This window comes from Natrix helvetica (genome assembly GCF_964273705.1).
Source record: "Natrix helvetica genome assembly, chromosome: 2".
Lineage (NCBI taxonomy): Eukaryota > Metazoa > Chordata > Lepidosauria > Squamata > Natricidae > Natrix > Natrix helvetica.
Genome location: NC_138552.1, coordinates 134,654,663 through 134,678,794, shown reverse-complemented (window position 1 = coordinate 134,678,794; position 24,132 = coordinate 134,654,663). Strand labels below are relative to the sequence as shown.

The following is a 24,132-nucleotide window of genomic DNA, read 5'->3' as shown; positions in this document are numbered from 1 at the left end:
TGGAGATTCCTTGAGAGTTCTGAAATATGCACCCAGCTACTGCAACAATCTTAAAAAAACGATATGTTCAAATTACACAAGGGAAAACTCCCAGTGATTTGACTCTCCTTAATTAATATCAGAATACTTGGGGGGGGGGGGGGTGACCCGTTCTTTTTCTCCTCTCCTATCCCCTCTTATGCAGGCTGGAATCTAATTGGCTGCAGTAATTTATAGAGAGTTTACATCGATTCAACAACAATTGAATCCATTCGGCATGCATCTCATGCACGTTTCCAATTAATTTTGCTGGAGCACCGAAACGCATTTTTAAACGTTTGCCCTCTTTGTTTTTGGTCACCCGAGGAGACATGAGCGGGGATGAGCATGTCTTTGATCCCGTTCTTCTTCGCATTGATTACAAAGAGAGAGAGAGAGAGAGAGAGAGAGAGTGAGAGAGAGAGAGAGAGAGAGAGAGAGAGAGAGAGAGAGAGAGAGAGAGAGGGAGAGGGAGAGAGAGAGAGACCTCCACATTTTATACCGTGGTCCCTACCAGCAATTGTAGTTTGAGGTTTTTCAACCTTCAGCCCTACGCTGAGAGAAGCAAAAGACTTCGATGGCGAGCCGCAGTCCAAAGACCCCCGTCGCCCTGAGCTCACGCCGCCCTTCCACGCGGGTGAAGGATTCATTTCCCTCGCTCCCCCCCCCCCATCCCCTCATGATCGCGGGGTGGGATGAATTCAGCTCAGCACCCCGGAGGTCGTCGGCAGGGCTGGATCTGGCTACCATTGTTACGCATGTGCCGGCGCGCCTGCTTTCTTCCACGGTTGTTGCTATAGGAGCTCCTGGCTAACAATCTCCTTTTCGCCTGAATCCTCCGGGTTGCGTGGCTCCGGTTGTTCCCGCTGCCGGCGCCGGCGCCGGGAAACAGCCTTGGCTTTCCAAGCTGCAGCCCGCGCGGGGTCTTTGGAAGAAGTCATGCGCTACGGCGAGTCGTCCTGCTCTCCTGGAGCATCGGCAAGGTTGCAGGTAAGCTGGCTTGGGAGCAGGTTGAACGAAATGCAAGAGGAGAAAGAGGAGGACAACAAAACGGGGAAACAATGGCCGTTAAACTTAGATGATGTCATCCAACCTTCTCCAGCAGGGCTCCTCCTGAGGTGTCTGGACAACGTCTTGACATGAGGTGGGGATGAGGAGACCATCAAGTGGGTGCTAACGGTAGATATGTCTATGAATGTCTCCTCTATTGGTGAAGGATTGATTTTGGTCCATAGCTTTTGTATGGAAAAAAACTGGGTTCAGATAGCGGATAGCAATTAATCAGTGGAACTTGCCTCCAGAAGTTGTGGATGCTCCAACCCTGGAAGCTTTAAAGAAGAGATTGGACAAGCATTTGTCGGAAATGGTATTGGGTTCCCTGCTTAAGCAGGGAGTTTAACAGATTAACAGAGTTGGAAGGGACCTTGTAGGTCATCTAGTCCAACCCTCTGCCCAAGCAGGAGACCCTACACCATTTCTGACAGATGGCAGTCCAGAGTCTCTTCTTGAAAGCTTCCAGTGATGAAGCTCCCACAACTTCTGAAGGCAAAGCTGTTCCACTGGTTGATTGCTCTCACTGTAAAAAAAAAAATCTCCTTATTTCCAGGCGGAATCTCTCCTTGATCAGCTTCCATCCATTATTCCTTGTCTGGCCTTTGGGTGCTTGGACTAGAAGACCTCCAAGGTCCCTTCCAACTTTGTTATTCTGTGCTCTGTATTCAGCTAGCGAGTGAACTCTTGTTCACAAAAACACATCCTGCTTCATCCTTTTAAAATCTCCCAAGGTCCTACTCAGTTTTCTGATACAAGCTGGAAATGTGGACAAATGCAGGCATTCTCGGGCATTGTTGTATGAACAGGCCTGCCTGGGCAGCAACATGTAAGTGAGCATGAAACTGTTTGCGATGCTTGCCCCATCTTATGAAAGCTTTGTTTACGATGTTGGACTTTTAAACAAGCTTGCTTGGTGGGTTGAGTTGACATGCCTGGGATGAATGGGCATGTATGCATCTGAATTTATTTAGATGCCTTTGTTTTGTTTCCCTGGGTTCTAAGTTGTGGAATGGCAAAAAGGCTTTGGAATCTCCAGAGCTGCATTCTACATTCCACTTATTTGGAACTGTTGAAGCCCGCATGACAACAGGCATTGAAAACAACGTGATTACATCATTTGTTACCTAGTAGCTTGATCAGTGGTCTCAGATCGTTTATTTCCTAATGTAGCTAGGAAATGAAAGACTAAGGGACAGACTGAATTTTTTTCCCCAGAAGTGGTTGTCTCGACATCAGTGATTATTCCAAAAATCTGAGTATATTTAACTTTTCCTGGGTATTTGAGCCATGTCCATGCCTTCTTAAGCTTCTCTCCGAATCTTTCTCTGGTTTGAATTCCTACTTATATAAGTTATGTGAATGGTTAAGCTGGTTTTTTTTAATGAGTAGAATGTGTTAGATTGAAAACAGTAACAAGCCCACCAAAATGTCATCATTTTTGTAACAAGATAGGAACTCAGATTTGGAGGTCTGGGAATTGATTGGTATAACCTTTATAAAACTTAGTTATTACTCCCTTCCACAAAAATTTACAGTTTGAAAATATACACATCTGGTAAGGGGGCAGAGGATTGGTCCATGAAAATAAGGTAAGATGCTAATAGGAATTGGACTGGGAAACAAAATAAACCTTGGAAATGGAAACCATCTGGTAATATCTATAGTATTGCTGCGCTATGATGGATAAGGTGCCTTGTTTGAATTATGTTTTCTCTCCATCTTTCTGCTCTTTCAGAATATATTACATTCTGTGATGTCAATAAAAAGTAAAAGTGATAGTTACAGTAGCGACTATTGGCTAACTGACTTGAGCTATAGCATGGGATACCATATGCTGTCAGATTCCTGGTTTCCACAGCATGGGAGTAGGAAAGAATATATTATTAATTCATAGTATCTATGTGAGACCATTTGGCTAGCCAGTGCACGGAAGATGTGCAAAATAACCTTTTTTTTCTGAGCATGACAAATGAATTGGGAGTACTGTAAAGACTTTGCAAACATGTACGAGGCAAAAGTGTTTCAGAAATAGTTAAGTGCCATCACAGTTTAAGATACTGTAGAGCTATGGCACTAAAATCGACGAGGAAATTAGGAAGCATTACAGCAGCACAAGGAAAAATATTACACCTGCTTTAAGATAGACAAACATGTGCATCCATGCTTTTGTAAACATCAACAATAAATCTTTTGGAGACAAAATCTGATCTGCCACCCAGCCTTTCTCACATCCATCCTTATTTCCACATGTAGTGTTTATTTGTTGGAAAGCCTTGTTCTGCAATCTTTTATTTAGCAAAATTCCATAGCGTTACTTGAGCTTTATCCTTATTTTGTTAGGTTGACTTTAGCATACATATAAATGGTACTGTACCTTCTCCTGACAGGACTCACTCAGCCTTTCAGCCCTCCAAGGTTGATAAAATGAGGACCCCGATGGTTGGGGGCAATATGCTAACTTTGTAAACCGCTCAGAGAGGGCTATGAAGTGGTATAACTCTAAGCGCTATTGCTATTGCTGTATTATTACGAGGCTCTAAATGAGACTAAATGCATGGCAAAGCTTTTTTCTTTCTAGCCATGAAAGCAATGCATTCTTATTTAATTGATAAATCCAATGAGAACATAGCAACCCCACAGGGCTCCAGTAAACCTTGGACAGTGCCTTGGTGCCTTTGATCTTTGCTGACACCAGAACTGGGGGATATAAAAGTTAACAAAAAAAGGGAACTGGTTTATCTCAATCTCACTTTTCTTTTGTTGCATCCTTGTATGCCACAGGAGGGAAGGAGATGTCAGGACAATATCTGGGGAAGGATGTAAACCCATTTCTTGAACCTTTCATGGGGCTGAGCAGTGCTTCTAGTTCAGAGGGAAAAAGATGCTTCAGAATGTGTGTGGGTGCACAATTAACATCTATTAGCAACTCTTTAAATTAAAAAGTATGTTTTCCTGGAAAAAGACTACAACTCTATAGGGAGGTTTTGTGACCTCGGGAAAAGATGCAGCTGCTTTAAAGCATTGTTGACTTGAGCAGTCCCGCATACTCCAAAGCATCTTTTTTTTTTCTTTGAATCCAAATCCTTACACAACCCATACTCCATTCTGAATCCACTAAATGCAAATTGCCCATCACAGGTGTTGTTAGCTACCAAAAGGACCATAAACCCAAAACTTGAAGAATTTAGAGTGGTCTGATTCCCCCTTTCTCTTACTGTTTTTTTTTCTCCTTTTTTTCTTTTTGCTCAGGATCCTTCTTTAAGGGGAGAGTTTTCCTCGGGATATTGAAAATGTCTCTGGCTGACAAGAGGCTTGAAAATCTCCAGATCTACAAAGTCCTTCAGTGTGTTCGCCAGAAGGACAAGAAACAGATTGAAAAGCTCACCAAGCTTGGATACCCTGAACTCATCAATTTCACTGAGCCAGAAAATGGAGACAGCGCCCTTCACTTGGCTTGTGTGGCCAATGACGTTGACATGTGCAACTTTCTTTTAGAGCTTGGCGCTCACCCCGATGTCCAAGATCGAATGGGGCGCACCCCCGCGATGAAAGCGGCAGAACTTGGCCATGACTTGGCCTTGGATGTGCTAGTCCAGGCTGAGGCAGATATGATGATAGTGGATGCAGAAGGAAAAGGTAAGACGAACCGCGTGTCTTTTTTGGTTGGGGCGGGCGAGTTTTCAGGAAGACCCGACTGAATGTTTCAATTCCCTTAGTGGTTGGTAGCTGTGTTCAGCGTGGTGGGCATTTACTTGTTAAGCCGTAGTGCTGTGTGCTCTTTCCAGGAGTGCTGTTTTATTGCATTCTGCCCACCAAACGGCACTTCCGCTGTGTTCAGATGGTCCTCGAATTTGGAGCGGACGTTAACAACTGCACTTTTGAGGGGAAGCCAGTTTTCGTACAAGCCTGTGAGCAAGCCCACGAGATCAAAGACATATGCATGACATTTTTGGAAAGAGGAGCAGATCCCAATGCAACAAACCCAGTAAGAGCATTCTTAATATTTTACGCAGACACCTTGGACACTTCTGGCATAAAGCCGTTTTGTTCAGTCTGTTGGACTGACTGAAAGAGGAACTCATTAACTGGAGGCTAGATTTCTTTAAAAACATGTCTTTAAAAAGGAGCATGTGGCAGGCTCTATCTTATAAAAGTTAGCCCCAGTTTTCCCACCCAGAGGGCAATAGTTCGTCCAATATAGGCTTCCCTAAACACATCAGTGTATCCTAGAAAACAAAGCAAGAAATGCTCTTGCTCATACTCGTGCGCAGGTCCCAATCATGCCCTAACTATTCTACATGATGCAAAACTCTTAATGTCATTCTTGGTATTCCACACCTTAAGTCGAGTGCTTAGAATGAAATAGTAACACATTCGGAATCATTTTGTGCAAAGGGCAGTGGTAGAATTCAGGACTGCTGCCATTTTACATTGCAAATATGTGCAATGTAAACATCCCTGCTTATAATGTTCCCATGTGTAAAGCAGAATCAATTGCTTAGCATTTGGGAAACAAATACATCAAAGAGAAGGCTATTGTAAAGATAAAGGCCATTTTCATTTGAAAAATATCATAGACCAGTGATGGCAAACCTTTTAGACCAGTGGTTCTCAACCTGTGGGTCGGGACCCCTTTGGGGGTTGAACGACCCTTTCACAGGGGTCACCTAAAACCATCAGAAAACACATATTTTTGATGGTCTTAGGAACCGAGACACCAGTTTTATGGTTGGGGGTCACCACAACATGAGGAACTGTATTAAAGGATCGTGGCATTGGGAAGGTTGAGAACCATTGTTTTAGACACTCTGCTGCCCCAGCAGTATATAGCTAGTGTAGGAATTAGGAGCTGTCTCCTTTAAGAAAGTACCTCCTGGGAAATGTAGGCAGAGACTGCCTTATGGGAAATGTAGTCCCATGACATGTGATCACATCTGTGTTTCTGATTCGTCACTGGGGCATTCTGCCTGCGTGCAGAGGTTATAGCAGGTCATTTTAAATGCCTTTGTGAACCAGAGAAATGTTTGTGTCTCCGCTCAACATGGGAGCAAAATCATCATCTTTTTACACCACGTAATGGGACAGATTATGGAAAGTCAGAAGTATCTTAACACTGAACTGTAAGTTTTGCTATTAAGAATGCCTGATAATAAACTTGAACTGAAAGAGATTCCTAAGCATGGAGTTAACTGCATGCCCCAAGCAAGCCTACAACACTTGAGGCAGAATAGACACAGAGTGCCCAAACTGCGCCCACATGCCCAAACTGAAAGGTGTGTGTGTAGACATGCATGAACATGCGTGAACATGTACAGGAACACACTAACATGCTTGCACAGCAGAGACCTTAAGACCAGTTGGCTGGTGGGAGGCAGGGCATTCCAATACCAGCAGTGCGGCAAGAGGTAAGATCTTTTTCTTTATGAGGTTCTGTTTCATCATTTTCTGGAAAACAGAAGCTCATGAAAGAAGCACCACGGAGATCTGACATGGGGCAATGGCGCACGCGCCAGCAGAGAGGGCTCTGCGTGCCACCTGTGGCACGCATGCCATAGGTTTGCCATCATAGTCATAGACTAAATGTGTCTATGCAGCTTGGTCTCCTGGACTTAACCAATTGAGAAACCTTTATCCAAGGTAAATAAAGTTCCTATAGATATGATACATTTCCTGCTAGGATCCCAGCTTGTAGCTGGGTAGCAATTGATCCAGGTCAAAATGTAGCCTTTTTTTTTTACAGACCAGAGGAGAAAAACAAGCTGACTCTTTCTTTGGGCAATTCTGAATCTCTGCAAATGGTTTTAGTAAATAGAAGCTTGCTTGCTTTTCTGTCTCCTTTGAAATTCGGGAAAAATCTATAATCACGTCTCTCTGATTTGCAGGCAACAGGCCGCACTGCCTTGATGGAAGCAGCAAGAGAAGGGGTTTTAGAGGTGGTCCGGGGTATCCTGGAGAGAGGTGGGAATGTTAATGTTTTTGACAACGAGCGACACCATGCTGCCCATTTTGCTGCCAAAGGAGGGTTTTTTGAGGTATTCTTTCTTGATGCTGTCAGAAGCAAAGGTACCCAACCAAGGATCTCTCTTGGTTAATTATTAATAATCAGCTGTCACTAGAAAGGGAATTCTGGAATACTTGGTTTTTCTATGGGTTGGTAATATGGGGAGGCTGTCCTAAAAAGAGGGGGTTTCATAGAGTAGCGGGGGAAATGTGAAAGGGATTATAGGCCCAGAAATGGATAAAAGGATTTGAACTGGGGAAGGACTGCATGTAGCAAAGTTGCTGCCAAGAAATGGCAGTTCTGAATTGAATTTCCCCAATTGTCTCCATAAATGTGATTTACAAATGCACACAACATTTTAAGACCTTACGTTTGACCCACTTACATCAGTGGGTGCTGCTGCTGCTGAAGGAATGTCTTTTGCTACCATTTGGTAGTTTTTCCTCCTCCTGGTAGCAGAAGAGACAAAAAATTTCATCCCTGTGCTATGCTAATGCACTTCCAGAATCACATTTGATGGAAGAAGGAAGAAAACGTGATGGAGAATAACTGCTCAGGGTTTTTGTTTGTCATTCTGTCATCCTGTTAAATCGATTTCTCTTCCGCAGTCTTGGCTGAGAAGTGTATCTGTTTAAATGTTTAAATATTTCCGGCTGCTTGGTTCAGAAGCCTCCACTCTGAGGATTCTCTTCATTAAGATTTGAAGTTGCTATGCCAGGGATTTGCCCCAAATGAATCCCCCAGGAAAACCTCACCTGCTTGCCTTCCTGTTTTAAGTTTGCTTAGATCAGTGACTTTCAACTCAAAGCGGAACAGTTGTGAGGCGTGGGGAGGAGCCAACTTTATACCTTTATATCAGTTTGGGCCTCAGCATTCCCTATTGCTGCTACTTACCCTTCCTCACCTCCTAAACATGTGTTAAGATAAATAGCATCCTGGCCGATTTATATCCAGCAAGTTCAGTTGAACTGGTTGCTTGCTCTTAAAATAGAGCTTTGCAATTTCCATTGGCTCTAGGGCCACACAAGTTTAAATCTGCACACGTTTAAATCTGCAAAGTTTAAATCCACACAAGTTTAAATCTGCAAAGCTCCCCAAGTAACTAAGAAGAAAGCCTATTTGCAGAGACAGGTTCACATTCATGCAGTAACTTATTGGAAATTAGATGTCTGGCAGGCAAAGTTCTCATGGGATTTAACAGACTTGGAGTTTAAGTTCTAAAAGAGGTGATCATTTTAATTCAAAGCTATTCAAAGAATTCAAAGATGTTTGGTTGGAATAAGAATAAGAGCTTTGGAAATCAGTGTCTTTGCTTCTCTCAGCTCATGCAGACAGTGCAAATATCCATTTAATGAAGAACTTCTCTTAAGGCAAGCAAGGTAGGTCTCTCATACCCCATCTATGCTTCTATTTTTGCAGCCCCCAGAGCCCAGAAGATCAAACTTACCCTCTTATAAAAAAGGAGAACAAATGTGAAAATACGGTTTTGATCTAAAAGATAAAACAAACAAAAAACCATTCTCCTTCTGTAGAAGGATTACCATGTAGGAACTTTGCTTGCGTGCCAATATACAGTCACCCATTTTAATCACTATTATTTCATGTTATAGTGACGGTGGTTGTTTTTAAATTGTTTCAGTGACGTCGTCTGTATTTGCTTAGTTTGATGGATGCTATTAGTGTCCACATTTTTGCTTTTGCGTGTAATAGCATGGGCTTGCTTCCCCAGATTCTGAGGATTATTTCTTCGTACAATGGAGATGTGGGCCTTATAGCCATGAATGGAAATACGCCACTTCATTATGCTGCTGCTGGAGGTTTTGCCGAGTGCTGCAAGTTTATCGGTCAAAGAGGTAAATTGTAAATGTTGGAGAGCCTCTAAAGTAAATGTAGAGTTTCAGATACAGTATCTGATCTTTGAATTCATTGTTGCTTATACAAAAGGGCCATTGGCTGGCCTTTCTTCTTTCCAACTGTGATATAATCCACAAAGATGGGAACTCAATTCCAGGTACATTACTTATAAAATATTATTATCCAAGGCTAAATCCTGAATGAAAGTACAAACCAAGTATGTATTTATATCTCCAAAGTGTCATGATGTAGATTACCGTATTTTTCAGCACATAAGACACAGTTCCCCTCCCCCAAAAGAGGCTGAAAATCTGGATGCGTCTTATACACTGAATACAACATTTGTGGCCTACTGAAACCCTGCCCCCTTTGCAAAAATGGATGTGCAGAGAGTTTGGGAGGCTTGCAAAGTACTCCTGGGGGCTGGGGAGGGCAAAAAAGAGCAAAATACTTGCCATTTTGGCTAATTTTTGCCCCCCCCAGCCCCCAGGAGCACTCTATAAGTCTCCCAAAGCCTCTGCATGTCCCCCTTTTTTTCAAAAACTGGGCCATTTTTGCAAAAAATGGGCTGGTTTTGCTTGTCCCCCCCCCAGCCTCCAGGAGCACTCTAAGAGCCTCCCAAAGTTCTCCATGCCCCCCTTTGTTTGCAGAAAATGAGGCGCGCAGAGGGTTTGGGAGGCCTACAGAGTGCAAAAACTTTTTTTTAATTTACCCCCTCAAAATCATGGTGCTTTTATAGTCCAAAAAATACAGTAAGTTGGGAGAGCAGGGACATAGTATAACCATAGTCCATGGATCTTCCATCTCGTTGGCCAAAAGCTTCTTCCAAACGTTTGGTGCTATGTTACTACGGCCAAAATGCTGTAAGGATGCAATCAGTGCACTATTTAACTGTCGCACAACAGTTTGTCTTCCTGAACTAATCAGATGGTAATGGACTACTAAGACTTCTTGTCTTCTAGCACTTCAGTGTTCAGTGTTGCCCAGTCAAGGCAGGCTTGTAGTTTCATGTGTTCCATAAAGACCATGGATTGTCCCAATTGGTAGTTGGCCTTGCTTAGGCAGTGAGGCTGAATTTTGTATTTAGTTCAGTTTGAACCAATAATCTGAATGCAAGGCTGCTATTGAAAATTGTGTTTGGTATCAAGTGCAGCAGATAAACTAACCAGTACAAGATATAGGGACCAATTGATCTGCCCACTGAATGATCCCTACTGGATGACAATTGATCTTTAAAACATCAAATACTTGGGACCTGACTATCCAATGGACTGACTCTTCCTAGCTGAACCTACATGATTACTCAGAGTAGAGTAATCCTACTCTAGGATTCAGGGGTTTTCAGAAAGTTAGGTCCTCCTTCTGTATGGCTCTCAGGTTTATATTGCTTTCCCTTAGATAAGTGTGTTCAGCCCCATTTCTTAGTGTTTAGAACAATTGTAAAAACATCTCTCTATGAAGATATTTTTTGTTAATTTTTTGCTGTTAACATCGTGTTTTATGTTGTGTATTTTTGAAATCTGCTTTGCAAATATAAGTAAAATGGTCAGGTATAAACCTAATAAGTATATATGTACACACACACACACACACACACACACACACACACACACATATGACCATGGGCAGACCATGCCCACAGACCACCAAGACGTAACTCAAGATTTAAATCATAACAGTTCTTCAAGCCTTCGCACACACCCCTGCAGGGACATCACGCCCTCCCCAGGGGGCGTGTGGACCACAGGTTGAGAACCACTGATTCACACTATTCCTAATCTCCAACCACAACTTGTTTTTCAACATATTTCTTCTAAATTTGTAGGTTGTGATCCTACTTGGAGAAACTTAGAGAAGAAGCTACCAAGGCAGGTTGCTAAAGAAGGGGGGTTCAAAGCAGCTGCAAAGGAGATACGTAAAATTGAGCGGCGATTTGCCAAATTTTCCAAACCTAAACCTGGAGTTAAGGACCCCAATCCACCCTGGGCTATCAGGCTGCACGATTGGTCTGGAGAAAACCAGGCGAGCCTTCGTGAAACATTTGAGGCATTGGATCGAGGCGATGGGACTGTGACCAAGGAAGACTTTATATCCGTTATTGAGGAAAGGTATCCATTTATTGAGTTGGAGCAGCTACAAGCAATAGCTCACAGTCACGAGAAAACACGTGGCGCAGGCGTTAACATTGAAGAATTTCTGAAGGGCAGCCGGTACTTGCAGAAGCCTTTCCTCCTTGGGAGTTACGGTCCAAAGAAGAAGAAAGCCAAGAAAGCAAAAGGCAAAAAAGGAAAATTTGCCATGCCAATGCCCATCTGTGTCATTCCAGAGAGCTCTCGCTCTCGTCGGACAGACGGGGGACCCCCAGAATACATGATCGAAACGTATCAAAATGTAACCGACTGCACTCGGTTTAATCGGGATCACCCTCCGGAACACCCATTGCAGGATGATTCCTGGTGGTACATTGAAGACCCACCAAAGAACTATGCCAACATCAATTTTCTTGCCAAAGAGGGGGACATTTCATCTATAAAGAAAGCATTCGAGGCAGGGGTGCCGGTAGACATCAGAGACCATTTCTATAAGACTCCGTTGATGGCTGCCTGTACAAGTGGCAACATGGAAGCAGTACAGTTCCTTCTTGAAAAGGGGTGAGCTAACTTTTTAAAAGGGCTTGCCAGGAATCCAAGAATACAATTCCACGCCCACCCCCCCAAAAAACCTCATGGTTGGCTTGGTGGTAGGTTTCCAGGGTGAGGTGAGGACCATGTGATGACCAGGGCATTGTGGATTTAATGTTGGATAGAGTATATTTTGAAGCTTGTTGGGTTCCTTATTGAACTGCAAGGCTATCCTAGTCAGTGGCCATAACTGTTGTGGAGGCAAGCCAAGAATGTAAAAGCAAGAGGAGCGGGGTAAAGTTCGATAGAAACAGGCATGGCATCTGGTAAAGCTGTGATATTTTGTTGAACACACTTGCTTTTCTTGTTTGTGCTTGACAAATTTGCCATTTAGTTCATTTTGGAAGTCATCTGAATTTGTGCCCATCAAAGTAGCTTGCTGCATTTCTTTATTGTCATGTCTCTAATTGCTTTTTTCTCCAAGCATCCCTTTGTAGTGGTGGGAACTATGGAAAAAATGTTCTTCGTCGGGAAAGCAATCAAACTCCACACTACCTCCAGATCAGTAGTTCTCCTGTTCCCTGAAAGTGAATTAAAATAATGTGGCAAAATAAATAAGATCTAGGATTTAGCAGAAAGAAGGAAAGTTGGTAATGAATAAGTTTTAAAGAGTAATTGTCTAAGTAAGTAGCAAAGGATGAATCCAACAATCAACTCGTCCTCAAAACCTACTAAGTAACTAAAGGCCTTCTTTTTTCAGTCCTGGTTGTGTTTCTGTCTCTAGGGGAGAGGGTTTGAATTCAGGAAGAGGCTGAGACGATATGCATTGGCCCTGCTCTCGATGGCTTTTCAATTTGCTCATCTTGCCCTTTGTCTCAGATTTGCTTTTTCAGAAGGCAATGGGACTTTGTTTTTGCCTTCAAAACATTTCACTTCTTACCAAAGAAGCTTCTTCAGTTCTGACTCAATCGTGGCGAATGGAAAGATTTATATTCCATGCAGTCATCTGGTTGTTAGAAGAAGAATAAAAAGAACTGGCTAGAAAAGCAAGGAATATAAATCTTTCCATTCTCCTCCATTCTGTCAGAACTGAAAAAGCTTCTTGGATGAGAAGTGAAATGTCTTCAAGGGGAAAAAATGAAGTCCAGTTGCCTTTTGAAAAAGCATCTTCAGGACAACCAGGACCTGGATGACTGAGAATCTCCATGGATATCTTGCCCTTTGCTCTTCAGTCTTTTCAGATTGGGTGAGCAGGTCCCAACAGGAGTGCACTCATATTTGCTTGAATGTTGAAGTACAATTTTACCTGTGATCTTAAATCCAGCCTTATTAGGGCCATGGCGTGCACAGAGAGCTGTGAGTATAGCTACCCTTCAGACAGGACAGAAAGGTTGGGGAGAACAAGAGGCTGAGCAAATATCAAATACAAGAGGTGGGCCAATTTGGGTTCAAGCTTTGTATGCAACATGGCTCACATCTCTTTGGGACCCCTCCTGGGCTATTTAGTTTGGTAGAGTTTCATAGACTAAAGTAGGCTGCAATCCACAGCATTTATTATGCTGTACTGTAATGCAGTTAATTGCAGTTTATACCGCAATACATTTCTTTACCTTTGGTGCCATTACTTTTGTTGTTTTAATCAGACTCAAATCGACTGCCAGTTGCTTTCACTGAATGATTCATTCTTTCAAAAGAAAGAAAAAAACAAGCCCTCTCCATTTCTCAGTTAATTTAGTTGGGATGCTGAGAGATTAGCGTTTTGGCATTATTTCAACACAGGAAGAGAATTCAGTTAAGGACTGCATTTTGCCATCTCTGTAGTCCATTAATACTAGATCCCTTTGCCTAGAATCAGTTGAAGAATACAAAGAACTAACTAGAAAAGCACAAATGTGCCTTACAGAGTTTTTATTTTCACTATGCACAGGGCAAGTGTGAATACCACAGACAATTTCATGTGGACTCCTCTCCATCATGCCTGCCATGCAGGACAGCAAGACATTGCTGAACTCCTTGTCAAAGCTGGTGCCACAATAGATGCCATTTCAATCAATGATGGAACCCCATTGATGAGGGGTATTGAGAGCAGTCGCTTGGACACCGTGCAGTATTTAATCAACAGTGGTGCTAAGGCGCAGAAGACAAACCGAAGAGGTAAAGTTTTGCGTTATTATAATTATCAGCCACGTGGTTAGAATGCAGTACTGCAGGCTACTACTGCTGATTGCCGGCTGCCTGCAATTTGGCAGATCAAATCTCACCAGGCTCAAGGCTGACTCAGCCTTCCATCCTTCTGAGGTGGGTAAAATGAGGACCCAGATTGTTGGAGACAATATGCTGACTCTGTAAACTGCTTAGAAAGGGCTGTAAAGCACTGTGAAGCGGTATATATGTCTAAGTGCTATTGCTATTATTACTCAATGTATTATTGGCTGTTAAATGCAGATGAACAAGCAGCTAGTGAAAGGAAGGGGTTTCCCCCTTATTAAATAACATTATGGAGTTAATTGGTTTTCAAAGTATTGATTAACAGAATAAATAGATGTTTTGACTTTTTGCTTTATTCATTTTTTTTCCTTTCTAGCTGATTTTTACCAGCTGCCTTGTTGTGTTATTCCTAGCGTCTGTCTTGCTTGGTTGTAACGTTTGCTCGTTTTAAACTCTACTCACAGCGATTCTTAGAGGGCAGCCATCAATGCATGGTGCAATGGAAGTTTTATTTTTCAGCCAGCTTGTCGCAATGCATGATACTGATCAAGGCTTAGAGGGAATGACTTGCACAAAGTCACCGGCAGGCTTTCATGGCACTTGCGTCTCTCTGTTTCTAGTCCAGCAACTTAACCACTGCATTGTACCAGCGCTCATTTTAATTAATTATTAATCCTTTTACATGCATTACATCAGTGGTGGGTTCTGGATCCCGTTCCAACCGGTATGATTGGAGCAGGCTTGGTGGCGTCCACATGGATGCGCGCAGTGCACGCATGTTTCTTAGCACCTCTGCGAGCCTCTGCGACTCTCCAGCTGCTCAGCAGAGCGTTGTGCAGGTGCTGTATGCACCATGTGCATGCATGGAAGTGCCGAAGACTTAAAAGACCGGTAAGGAGCTCGGGCAGGCGGTGGGCCCTCTGGAGCACAGTACCGGAACGGTATCTGGTGCTCCGGGCAGGCTCCGGTACGCCTGTACCGGAGTGTACCACCTGCAACCCACCACTGCATTATATGTAGTTTCCAGAGCTTCTTCCAAAGTTGCCTGCATAGTGTAATTTGTAATGTGATAGAGAAGAATTTTATTGAAAACCTGGAGATATTAACATGAAATACTGTACAATCAATTAACATAGTGTAATTTAAATAATTGAAGTTCAACAGATAGAACATTACCCCTCTTGTACCTCTGATGATGCAAAGAAAATGAAACAATGATGTGACGAAGTAGAAGCTTATCAGAAATCTAATCTGATTTCTTAGTGCTGCATCCATACGAAATCCAAACATATTTGTTGAAAAACCAATACTATCTTGTGATAGTACAGGAGCTCCTCAGTTCAATAAATGTGTTCTAGTGATCAACTTTTTTCTCCTCCACACTTTAATAAAATGACATTTTGAAAAATAAGAAGTCTTTTGTTTCAAAAGGGGATCAGGAGATGGGCAAAAGAAAGGCTGCCAAGTGACCCCCTGGAGGCCTTTAGAAGGGATAAGGAGCAACAAAGAAGAAGGTGCAGAGTCATATAAATACGTGGGACATTGTTAAGAAATCTAAGATTGGTGAAGCTGAAGGACTAGATCTCATGGGAAGGGATGTGCTAAGATTCTTTGGCAGTGGAAGATTTGTATGTAAGAGGGAAGAAATGATGCTAGATTGCAGGTGGACAAGAAACCAGTATAGGGATTTAGGAAAAGATTCCACTCCAAGTCATCAGAAGGGTGGGTTACTTTCAGTAGAGTTCAGAAGGTCATGGTATGATAGTAGAAGGTCAAAGAGGAGACAGTTGTAGCAAGAGCTGATTGAAATCTAAGCCAAAGATCCAGCAAAGGGCAGTATTTGCTCAGTTCTATGTACAGAGAAGTTGAGAATCTTCCAACATTTACTGTAAGTTTTATTTAATAGGACAAAACTCACTGGAAATTGCCAGGGCCTATGCAGACAACCGACTGATCCACTTCATTCAAGATACCTTGGACCGCTTGCCACAAACCGTAGAAGTCAAAGGGGATAAGAAGAAAGGAAAAAAAGGGGGCAAGCCTAAAGCTCCTCCTGCTGCTCCATCAGCTCAGGCTCCAGTTGCTCCCAAGCCAAAGCCTGAAGAAGAATCAAAGGAGTCTGTGAAAGAGGAGGTGTGATAGCCAAGATTCTTTGGCTTAAATTTGCTTTTTCATAATGTTTGAAAAATCACTTTAAGAGAAAGGTGACTGGAGGGGAACTCCTGTCTCTCTTATGATGTCATGGGGTTTCCATTGGGGGTGCACCAGAAATACCCTCCCTCCCCCCCTTGATCTCATTGAAGCAATCCTTCTGAATTATGGAAGGATCACGATATGCAATTTCTGTCCATTCTCTGCTTGACTCCCTACAACCACAACCGAAAAGGATCTCTGCATGCTGGATTCAGCATGTGACCCTGCTTGAAAGCAGGACAGGGGAATCCGGAAATTCTGCCCCATGGAAGCTTAAATAGACTACATGCCAATAAAGCAAATACTTTGGGTTTTGTTACAGAGTTTTTGAAGAATAGCATGACAAGGGAAGTGTCATTATCAGTAGGGAGAAAAAATAAGGAAGAGGGTCATGGGAAGCTGCTTCATTCACAGTAATGCCATTGGTCTATCCAGAAGTCTGTCAAACTGTTCTCAAGAGTTTGAAGTTGGGTGGAGGTGATTGCTTGCTTTTTTTTGTCAGTCTTATCTGGAGATTACTGTGATTGAACCTAGGATCTTTTAAATGCGACAGGTCTTCTATTCCCTTTTCATGCTAATTAAGAGAAGTATTAAAACATCCTTCTCAAGTGCCAGCCATTGAAGCTACTAGCCTTTGTCACTTTAACTTTTTAATTACAAAAAAAAAATTAGCAGCATAAATCTTGAAAACCCCAATATAATTTACATTCTGTATTTCAGATGCCACAACCCCTTGATTCTATTATTGAGAAATCACTCTTTGAAGAAGAGAAGGAATCCATCAAAGATAATGTAGTTTATCTGAATTCCCTGATAACCAGAGGGGTTACAAAGAAACTTAATATCACTTTCACACCACAGAGAGTAAGTACCACTATAAAATAGGATTAGAGTTATAATTCACTGATCTCCCAATTTTATGGAATATATTTCTGGTGGGTGCTCATAATTTAGATCATTGTATTCATTTTGTCCTGTTCAGTTTATATTTCCCATTTGTTCCAAATCAGGTGGTTCAAAATCCTAACAAATGACAAAATCCTAACAAAAGAATGACAAATTATACTGTCATGAAACCATTGGGATAATAAAAATATGCTGCCTGCAAAATTACAATCTCAGGGTAGTACTACAATTTCCTAATGCTCTCCAGATCTTGAGGCATCCATGGTAGATGGTTGTGTGTGTCAAAGAATAAATATGGTAGATACAGCAGACAAGGGTTCCACTTGCAAAGTTGTTGTCACAATCTTTACTTTTTTTTTAACCTACCTCCATCTTCCTCCCATCTAGTTCTATAGGATTAGGGTTAGGAATCCTTCTGATCATTAGAATAGTTGATTTTCTCTAAGGCGGCTTGTTGGGAAAAGTTATTCTAGATCAAAGGATAGTTAGATAATTATTATTATCAAACCAAATCTTGACCTTAAATGAGGACCCACATTGTTGGGGGCAAATACACTAACTCTGTAAACCACTTAGGGAGGGCTGTAAAGCACCGTGAAGTGGTATATAAGTCTTAAGTACTATTGCTATTGCTTTGAGTATACTGAATATAATGAAGTAGAAATAACTTACAGACCATTATTCATTACTGTTTATTGATAACATTGCCAGTTAGGGAATTGGTTAATGAGACAAATACACGCCCAACCATATTTTGATGATAGGTTTGATATCAATAGACTGAGAATTCCAGAAAGTCATTCTAGGACATTCGCAATAACTTTGTTTTTTTCAGAGCAGATCGATATGATTCCTTAATAAATCATGCTGTATGTTGATTAAGAACTGCTTTTCTTTTTCAAGTCTTGGAGTCCTGAAGCAACCACAAAAGATCTTCTCAAAAAGAGAGAACTACGTCGACAGCGTTTTACTTATGAAGTGGACTTTGATGATTTCATGATGCCTTTTAAGAAGAATTTCATGGAGAAAGTCCGTACAATGCAACAGGGCACTGCTTTGCATTAATCACGATGTGATTTCTGCATGGATCTTTAAAAAAGGAATGGGAGAGGACCTCCCTCTCAAGAAAAATGCTTTGGAGAGGCCTAAATCATGTTTTTTTTCTAATTATGATGAAAGTTTTATTTTATTTTCCTTGGGTTCAGCACAGGGCATCTTAAACCAGAGGAGTTTGTGTGCCTAAAAATTGGAAAACAATCCATCTTTTCCTGTAAAATGTTCCATTGAATCCTATTGGGCTGAGATGATATATTAGCCCCAATAAACAACTAATTGCTCTCTCCTGTTCAATCAGATCTTAATTCATCCCATTCCTTGGAAAAAAATGATTCACTCCCACCGTGGAAACTTGAAGCGAATTATTTCTAGTACTCTAAATCTGAGTAACTGAATAAGGTGTCTGATAGTTCAAATCTAGGGCATCTGAAGGATTTGGTGCAAATCCACTGGATTTTCCCTTGAGACTCATACCCTGGAAGAATGCAAGATAGGTCTTTTTTTCTGTTAAGGTACATTTAGGGCAGGGAGGTGTTTGCTTTTAACAATGCAGGAGAGAGATTGATTTTGACCACAGCCTTGTGCCAGATAGTTGTAAACAAATATATTGTTACAGATTTACGAGGGAGGAGATTTCAGTTGTTTAGGAACAAGTTTCACGTTCAAAAGGTTCTTCATTGCCCTTCGTGGCTGAGGTAAAATTTGCATATAGTCACATTCTTCGGATCAGTCAGGATATATCAGTAAAAGCAACAGCAAACTGAGATGATTTCATTGGTGTTGTGTTTTCCTGCACCTTGCTTGTAGTGTTTTAAATTGCGACTGGCAATGAAGTAAATTAAGATTAGGAATAACACACACATATTTTTTTTTTGGCTAGGGTGAGTCCCTAAACCTTTCTAAATGTTGCTGAATTACAACTTTCAGCAGTTCCACATGGCATGGCTAAGGGCAGGATTACTGGAGATCATAATTCAACATTAGAGGAAAGGAGAAGGAAGAAACCATTTTCACTGAAAATGAGGGCATTCTCCCCAAATTGCCTTCTGGATTAAACCAGAGGTGGTATTCTGCAGTTCGCCCTGGCTTGGGCAAACCAGTAGTGGCGGTGACAGGAGGCTCCGCCCACTTGACCAGACATCATCACGGACGTTCTGTGCATGCGCAGAAGCGCCGCAAGCTCCCGGTTCCAAACCGGGAGCGAAGGTAAGAGGATTTCATGCCTGGACTAAACCTAAATGAAGGCAAAGTTTCTGCAACAATCATCTTTAGCGTTGGGCTGAAAGAACCCAGAACAATTATGATTATGGAGAAGCTAAGGAAAATGTTAATCATATTCCAAATGTCTTCTTTGCTGCTCGCTGTTGTTCAATATTCCAAAACTATTTTAAGCTCAAATGCCTTTGCTTTGCTTTGCACCTATTTTGTGAACCTCTATTATGACTACGGTTCGCTTTCACCCATGCCCATTCTCATCTGCAACAATTATTCTTTTTTTTTAAAGTAGTAATTTTATTAGAAATTACAATTAAAAAGATGAAAACAAATGCAAAATTAAAGAAATAAAAGTATAAAAAAGAAAAGAGAAAGTGCAGAAAAGGGAAAACAAAAATAGTAAAAAAGAATATAATAAAAAGAAAAGAAAGGTATAAAGAAATGACTTCACCCTTCACAAGTATACATAATCTTAGAAATTTATCACCTTTTTTGATAGTATAACAAATATTCCTTCTTCCCATATCCCATCTCTTATCTGTAAACACATCCTTAAAGCCTTGTTGTTCCATATTTACCAGTAAAAGTCCATTAAGAGTTATCAGAGATAACATATCTAAAATAGATATCTTGCTCAAATAAATCAACTTTTCCTTTTGCTTTTAACATCTTGATCTGTAGTGCCTTGAATTACACCTCCTAGAATTTGATTCCTTTTCATTTTTTTTCTTTATTCCTTCTCACAAAATTCTTCAAAGCTTTAACAAATCCCTTTTCTAAATCCAATATAGGAAAGTTATCCAGGCTAATTTGCTTTGTTATTTGTAGAGGTAGTCCTCAACTTATAATCACAATGGAGCCCAAAATTCTCATTGCTAAGCAAGACGGTTGTTAAGTAGCTGCACCCCATTTCGCAACCTTGTTTTGCCACAGTGGTTAAGTAAATCACTGCCATTGTTAAACGATTCATGTGATGGTTAAGCGAATCTGAGTTCCCCCATTGATTTCGCTTGTCAGAAGCCAGCGGGGAAGGTTGAAGGATGATCACATGACCACAGGACATGCAACTGTCATAGATACATGCCAGTTGCCAAGTGCTCGAATTTTGATCACGTGACCATAGGGGTGCTGCAAGGGGGATAAGTATGAAAAACGGTAATAACTCAAGTCTTTTTCCCCCCAGTGCCATTGTAACTTTGAATAGCCTCAAAATGCATGGTTGTAACTCAAAGTCTTCCTGTATATCCCTTTTAATTATTAAGACATCATCTGGGTTCATTTGTATATCCATTGTAACATCTTTTTCCTTTCATTCCTATAGCCCAGTAATGGCTAACCTTTATGTCCTCGCATGTTGAAAGCATGTGCATGTGTGCGACAGTCATAATGCATGTGTGATACCCACCCACCTGTGCCCCACCCCCCTGCGCACGCGCATGTGACACCATGCTTTCCCTGCCCCCGCACATGCGTGTGTGACACCCCCGCGTCCTGTTTCAGGTGCAGCAGGCCTCCATGCAGTCTCCTGGGAGCAAAAACGGACTGCAGGGGGGGGGGAGTGCCACACACCCCATGCCCCCCATGCATGCACATATGACCCAGACCCCACGCGCATGCATGTGCATCTCCCGCATGCATGGCAGAGACCCAAAAATCAGCTGGCCAGGAGGCATATGTGTGGTGGAGCTGAGCTGGCCGACGGCTTGTGTGCCATTGGTTCGCCATCCCGGCTATAGCCTGTCATTTTTAAATCATTAGGAATAGTCCAAGGCCACAAATTTTAAAAATTGGAGTCGAATTTTGTTGGGAGCAGATAACTGTAGTCTCCTTGATAGAGTCATCATATTTTTTAACATCATGGGGAAGTTGTACATAGAGTACTATGTGCTTTCTTGAGAATTCTTATTCAACCGTAGGAAATTTATCAACATGAAAATAATTATAGTATTATCTTCTTCCTTTTGGATTTCTCCAGAAATCCTCAATTATAATTTCCATATGTATGGCCCCCTCAGTCCTTGAGAGTTGTGGTTCCTTTGGAAGGCATCAGATTAGGGAGAACTGTAATATAAGAATACTTAAAGAAACCAAAGGTATTGAGGTATAATGAAAAAGAACAGAGGTATATTTTTGGTATTTTTTAAAGGTTGACAAACTGATTTGAATTCATGTTTTATTTTGAGTAGTTATCCACAGACGTTTTCTTAAATGGAAAATGGTTGGATGACAGAACAAATTCTTACCAAAATGCAATAGTGTTTTCTTTACTATTGGGTGATGTTAACATTGAAATCAGAAATGAACTTTTAGCGCACTTTAAAAAAAACCTATTTTACAAAAGAAATTGGTGGTTCTTCATGTATTTTCTAGATTTTGGGTTGAGTTCTTCCACCCTCGAGGAGCTCTCTGGTATATGAGAGAGCTGCCACAATGAGAATAAAAGTAAAAGCTCAGAGATGGATTGTCAACATTCATTTGTGATAGACTACAACACAGCAGCTTAGAAAGTCTTGGACTTTAACTGAGAAAATAGTGGATCACATTTGGGTCAAGACCCAGTGTATCCAGCTCTCTGGTCTGCTGTTAATTAAGTGAACAGTCATTTACATTACTAGAGATATGAATGACAGTGGGTAGTGCTACCTTCTAGTAATAGATGTGACCAAATGACTGGACTTTTCTTTTTAAAGTCCTTCTCTGTTGTTTTATTCATGTGATGTTCCATTGCGCAAGTGGAATTGCACTGACTTGTCACACATCTCAACTCATCCCCCTCTCCTGCTGTCAGCATGTTGTCAAGCTGTCCATAGCTGACAAAAACAAAGGGACCAAAAGCAATATGGATTTCAAGAAGATTTCTTTAATGAAATGTCTTTGAATATTAATAGCTCAGGTTGGTTGGTTATGTTGTTGGTTTGAGCTCCAAGCTTGGCGATTGGGTTGCAAACGTTTCGTCCCCATTCGAGGGGACATTTCAGTGCGCTTTGGATTGTGCTTGTCTGGGGGAGTATAGACCAGGATTCAGAAAGGCATTTAAAGGCCAGTGCTCCCCAAGACAAGCACAATCCAAAGCGCATTGAAGTTGTCTCCTCTAATGGGGATGAAACATTTGCAACCAAATTGCCAAGCTCGGAGCACAAGCCAACAACATATTTCTTTAATGCTAAACTGGGTTTTTTTTTTTTTAAAAAAGAATCCTGAAATCTAAGCTTTCCAGAAAGGGCTACACTGAGTAAATGAAAACGTATCTCTTAGAAAACCCCCTCGCACATGTAGAGCAATAAAGGATGACTGCTTCATAAGCACAGATGTTAAAAATGCTCTGCTATACAACACATATTGAGTAAAGGTGAAGTTTTAGCATGATAGTAACAGCTGTGCTGAAGGTGGCCCAGAGTTGTGATTCCTAATGTGGTAGAAGGAGAGAGAAGAAAATATACCAAGCATTCATATTTACCATCTAAAAGGATACTTCAACTTTAAAAAAAAATAATTTTAGTGCTTTGCTAATTCAGATACAGGCAAAATGGGTCTCATAAGCAGGCTATCATTAACCAACTTCATGATGTCCGTCTTTAATTCAAATGTAACATTCTTCACTGTAGAGAATTCCACTCCAAGAGCAATAAAACATCCTTTTAGAGAAAGAGTTTCTTGAATTTGATTTTCTTCAAAACTACGTATAGAAATAGATAGAATATTGGTCTACTCTAGAAGATCTCCAAGGTCCCTTCCAATTCTGTTATTCTGTTAAGACCTGAGTTCCTGATATAACTGCTACAGAACAGTATTACTTTCTCCATTAATTCTTTTCTTGGTTATATAAATTAAATTAAATCAGTATTTTGTCACAGAGCAGCATAAAGGGATGGGATATAATCATTAGGAAGAACCACAAGCATATAACTGGTAAAAAAATATGGAGAGAGAGAGGGAGGGAGAGGGAGGGAGAGAGAGAGAGGGAGGGAGGGAGAGAGGGAGGGAGAAATACAATAGAAGGTCTAAAATATAATAATCTTAAAGAATGGGAGCATTAAGAAGGTATAGGAGAATATATTCTATAAAGAGAGGCTATACTTATATCTAATATGGCAATGTAGGTGCATGTTGAAACTACTTTTAGAATTGAGCCTGAAGACAAGAAAACATCATCTGATGAATTTTGAGCATTGATGCACAGAACCTGGCAACCTTATATTTTTTGATAGGGTTGATATCTGAAGGCAACTGGGAGATGCTGCCTGATACTGTGTGCACTCTTGGATATTTGTGTAATAATGAGAGAGTGAGCCTAGTATGAATCTCTCTGTAATATGAACATGCTCTTGTTTCAAGGCTGTTCCAGTCTTTCTATAGCAATCCTCAAAAAGAGCTTTATATAAAAGCTATAAAGTGCACCCAGAAGCTGATTGGCCATTTATATTTGAAATTTAAAAATGAACCTTTAAACATTAGTGGGAGTTTCTATTTTTTTTCTTTTTATATGTATTTATATTTGGGGAGGGATGTGGTGGCTCAGTGGCTAAGTCACTGAGCTTGTCAATCAGAAAGGTCAGCAATTTGGTGGTTCGAATCCCTAGAGCTGCGTAACAGAGTGAGCTCCCGTTACTCGTCCCAGCCTCTGCCAACCTAGCAGTTCAAAAGCAAGTAAAAATGCAAGTAGAAAAAATAGGGTCCACCTTTGGTGGGAAGGTAACAGCATTCCGTGCACTTTCGGTGTTTAAGGTGACCAGACGTCCTGCTTTTGGTGGGACAGTCCCGATTTTTAATAATTTGTCCCGCGTCCCACGGCATTTTTAAAAAGTCCCGATTTTTGGTAAGGTGCGCGGCCGCGCATGTGGCAAGAAAACACCGCACAGCAGTTTGCAACTGCTGTGCAATGATTTCTACTGTCACAGGCTCCGGAAGCTGGGGAGGTCCTTTGCAGGCAGCTAGAACTGGCCGCCCGCAAAGGACCTCCCCGGACTTATTTTGATGAGAGCGAGGCGACTGATGGTAGTTTGTGCC

General features: G+C 41.4%; 1 protein-coding gene across 1 annotated transcript; it reads left to right on the top strand.

Annotated features, from left to right (window-relative positions):
• The first annotated feature begins 875 nt into the window (after positions 1 to 875).
• ANKEF1 (ankyrin repeat and EF-hand domain containing 1) lies at positions 876 to 22,763 on the top strand. Its single transcript, XM_081943710.1, has 10 exons — positions 876 to 1,008; positions 4,321 to 4,707; positions 4,857 to 5,056; positions 6,954 to 7,103; positions 8,802 to 8,925; positions 10,752 to 11,577; positions 13,475 to 13,701; positions 15,662 to 15,888; positions 16,669 to 16,812; positions 17,758 to 22,763. The coding sequence occupies exons 2-10, from the start codon at positions 4,362 to 4,364 to the stop codon at positions 17,917 to 17,919; spliced, it is 2,406 nt and encodes an 801-aa protein (XP_081799836.1). The 5' UTR covers positions 876 to 1,008; positions 4,321 to 4,361; the 3' UTR covers positions 17,920 to 22,763.
• The last annotated feature ends 1,369 nt before the right edge of the window (positions 22,764 to 24,132 follow it).